The following is a 3,502-nucleotide window of genomic DNA, read 5'->3' on the forward strand; positions in this document are numbered from 1 at the left end:
CATGAAAATACCATAATTAATTGATAGCTTCATTAGAGAATAGAATCTAAGAACTTCAATAGATGTTCTTCTAGGCCGCATTCAATCATTTTCACTTTTCATATTTGCCACTTTCGTAGTCAAAGAAAGCCCCCTTTCAATAAGAAAATGCACACCAAGGGTTCAATTAGTAGGCACTAAAGACGCTACTTATCATAGAAAAAGGAAGATTGACTTTGCATTAGCTATTAACCTAACTTAAAAGTACTTTTCTTCCAAGTCAAAGTACCTTAAAAAACCTTCTTGGAAGTCGAGGAACCTTTTGGTATTGGTTTTGAGGTACTTCGAACTCTTTACTTTGTAGGCCTATATCCACAAAACTCCAAAGAAAACAATTAGATTACATAAATGCCATGGCAATCTTACAGCAGTGACTTCATTTCTCAACCATTCTCACTTAGGGCTTCACAAACATCTTGCTGGCCACTTTCAAACTTTCATATGTGATTGCCCTAAGTTTTCCCCTCCACAAAAGTGCCATAAAACTCTGAAAACAGATTCAAATAACCAAAGATCCCACAACCAAATGATCTTCAAATGTTGGATTAAGCCATTAAGATGGTTAGAAACTTGGAATACATACATTAAAACTAAAAATTTTAAACAAATAACTAAATAGGTAGCATAAAGTATACAACATTAAAAGCTTGGAATCAATAATTGAGTATGCAGAAGCCATGGAGGTAGCATTTAATATTTACCGTATGAATTTGGTTTGGTCCATGAATACTGAAGGGAGAGTGGGTACATGGGAATGCAGGGCAGGGGATAAGGAATGAGAGCGGAGAGGAATTGAAGTTGAAGTTGAAGTTGGAAGGGTGGGGGGGAAGGGGCAATAATGATGGGGGTGGGGGGAATGGGGCCTGGCAGATTGGCAGGCAAGGGGCGTGACTGCAACAGCACCAACATGACCTTGTCGGTTTATGTTTTTAGCCCCAATTATCTCTTTCACCTCCCCATTACCCTTATCACCATTCCCATCCCCATCCCATCTCAATTCCCCATCTCCCCCAGCTAGCCTTCATCAAACCCAACCGCGCTGTCTCCTGTTTCATATCTAGCTACCCTGTTGCCCTTCTGGGAACTGGGAAGCAGCAGCCGCCCCGACCCACAACCCCATCTCTCTCTCTCTGGCTTACTGCAGAAACCAAGCCATTAGAGAGGTGCTTACTGGTTACTTGCTCAGTCACGGTTACGGCTATGGTGGGTGAGTCCACATATGATGGAGCTGTTCTGTTGCTAGCTGCCCGCTTCTGATCTCTCTCCTGCTGCCTGCACTCTCATGTGAAAACGGGGTCTAGTTAGAATGAAGGGCTTCTCTATGTAGATGTACTTGTGAGCTAACTTTGCTCGGTTGGCCAGGTTTGAGATCGAGTTTTTCTTTTTCATTGCAAAATATATGTGCTTGTTTTCTAACTGCTGTCGAGTCTTGACCATACGTATATGCTTAGCAGCTGCGATTAGTATTGGTTGGTGGGTCCGTTATATGCACATATTAGCAGTAGTACTGAAGATCCAACCTTCTAGGATGAACTGGGCGTGGATCGGAGTTAGATGTTCAGGAGCTTTTGTTATATACTTATAAAGCTACACTGGTGGTAGATGATGACCATCTGTTTGAATATTTGCAGCGCTGTGCATTTATGAATGTGTATTAAGTTGGGCGTGGGAGAAGCTAGCTAGGGTCCGTGAGCTGATGGCTTCATCAATCATGATCGATCAGAGATGATCACCCAAATCAAAATAAGACAACTTAAGAATTTAGACATCGGTCGATCTGGGTAGCTAGCTAGGTTTACTGAGTAATTAGCAAATTAGTAATGGCATTTGGCGGGCAACAGAGGGAGATGAAAACGGCACCATCAGATCATCACTCTCTGGGCTACATTAGCCCCATCCATGAATCTTCTTCGCTCCTCCTGCGAACAGATCAGAGAAGAAACTCTTCTAATTACACCAACATTCACGCCATCTTCGGCGGCAGCACCGAAAGTACCCCAGACGATCACCCACAGAGTTACCAACACCCATCATCATCGCTCGGCGAAGCTAGAGATCCGGACGTCGACACCAAGAAGCCACCGTTGAAGGCCACCGCCACCGCTAGGTACTTGGAATGCCTCAAGAACCACGCCGCCAGCACCGGTGGCAACGTCGTCGACGGCTGCTGCGAGTTCATGCGCAGCGGCGAAGAAGGCACCCCCGAAGCTTTCCGGTGCGCGGCTTGCAACTGTCACCGGAACTTCCACCGGCGAGTCGTCGAGGGTGACGCCCAATTTCTGAGAGGCGCTACCAGTGCCATGGTCCATCCGCTTCAGCTCCCGTCGCCGCTGTCGGCCGCGGTTCTGCTTCAGCAGCAGAAGATTTCGATGGGGTCGTTACATGCTAGCCCTTTGGCGGCGGCGGTTCAGCCCATGACGGTGGCGTTTGGGGGCAGTGTGGGGGCGGAGTCGTCGAGCGAGGATCTGAATGTGGGGGCGCCGCCGCCGCCGCCTCCGGGAGCGGTGCTGGGTGGGTCCAAGAAGCGGTTCAGGACGAAGTTCACGCAGGAGCAGAAGGAGAGGATGCTGGAGTTTGCGGAGAAGATGGGGTGGAGGATTCAAAACCAGAGCGAAGAAGAAATCCAAAGGTTCTGCGCAGAGGTTGGGGTGAAGAGACAAGTTCTCAAAGTCTGGATGCACAACAACAAGAACTCCGTAAAGCAGCAGCAGCAGCAGCAGCAGCATCCGCAGCCGCAGCCGCAGCCGCAGCAGGAGCAATTGTAAGCGCGTTGGATTGTAAGATTGATCAAGCTAGCTCGAGTGATATATTCATTGCTTAGAGAAATGAATTATGAATTATTCTTCTGTTACATCCATTATGAATTCTTGAATCATGTAGCATTTGTTTTCAAACAAAGATTATTCTTATGTTTTTTTTTTCAAATTCTTTCCCGTCTTCTGGATTCAGCTAAAAAATATATACTGAAATAAATAACAGGAATAATATTTTAAACTTATTTTCAAAAAATATTAATATTATCATACATACCCCTTTACTCTTTATTACTATTTAAATTTTAATGACATTCAACCATCCTTTTGATTGTCAAAAGACTCAAAACCAATTAAAGTTTATTATTGATCCATCATTAAAAACTAATTTTTAATCAATTCAGTAAATTCCATTAAACAATCATTAACCCCACCCTTACCTTAGGCTCAAAATTTTTTAAATAGATATGGTCAAAATTAGGACAGCCCATATTTATAAGTATGGCCATAGAGGCAGGCCATAAGGTCTTGGGTTGCGAACAGTAATTCAATTGATGATGAGGAAAGAGAATTCTTGGTTCCTGGGTCGCGAACAGTGATTCAATTGATGATGAAGAAAGAGAATTCTTGATTCGGTACTCCACCTTAACGACAAGGTCGGCTTTCCCCTAACTCTCATTAAATTATTAATAATTCCAATGCAATTACAA

General features: G+C 44.2%; 1 protein-coding gene across 1 annotated transcript; it reads left to right on the forward strand.

Annotated features, from left to right (window-relative positions):
• The first annotated feature begins 995 nt into the window (after window positions 1–995).
• Window positions 996–2,964, forward strand: LOC131163030 (zinc-finger homeodomain protein 2-like). Its single transcript, XM_058119729.1, has 2 exons — window positions 996–1,401; window positions 1,671–2,964. Exon 2 carries the CDS (start codon window positions 1,860–1,862, stop codon window positions 2,802–2,804), a length of 945 nt encoding a protein of 314 aa, XP_057975712.1. The 5' UTR covers window positions 996–1,401; window positions 1,671–1,859; the 3' UTR covers window positions 2,805–2,964.
• The last annotated feature ends 538 nt before the right edge of the window (window positions 2,965–3,502 follow it).

The sequence above is a fragment of the Malania oleifera genome, chromosome 8 (assembly GCF_029873635.1).
Source record: "Malania oleifera isolate guangnan ecotype guangnan chromosome 8, ASM2987363v1, whole genome shotgun sequence".
Lineage (NCBI taxonomy): Eukaryota > Viridiplantae > Streptophyta > Magnoliopsida > Santalales > Ximeniaceae > Malania > Malania oleifera.

What these genes read in the sequence shown, in the direction of transcription:
- LOC131163030 (XM_058119729.1), top strand. Translation starts at nt 1,860, where the DNA reads ATGGCATTTGGCGGGCAACAGAGGGAGATGAAAACGGCACCATCAGAT.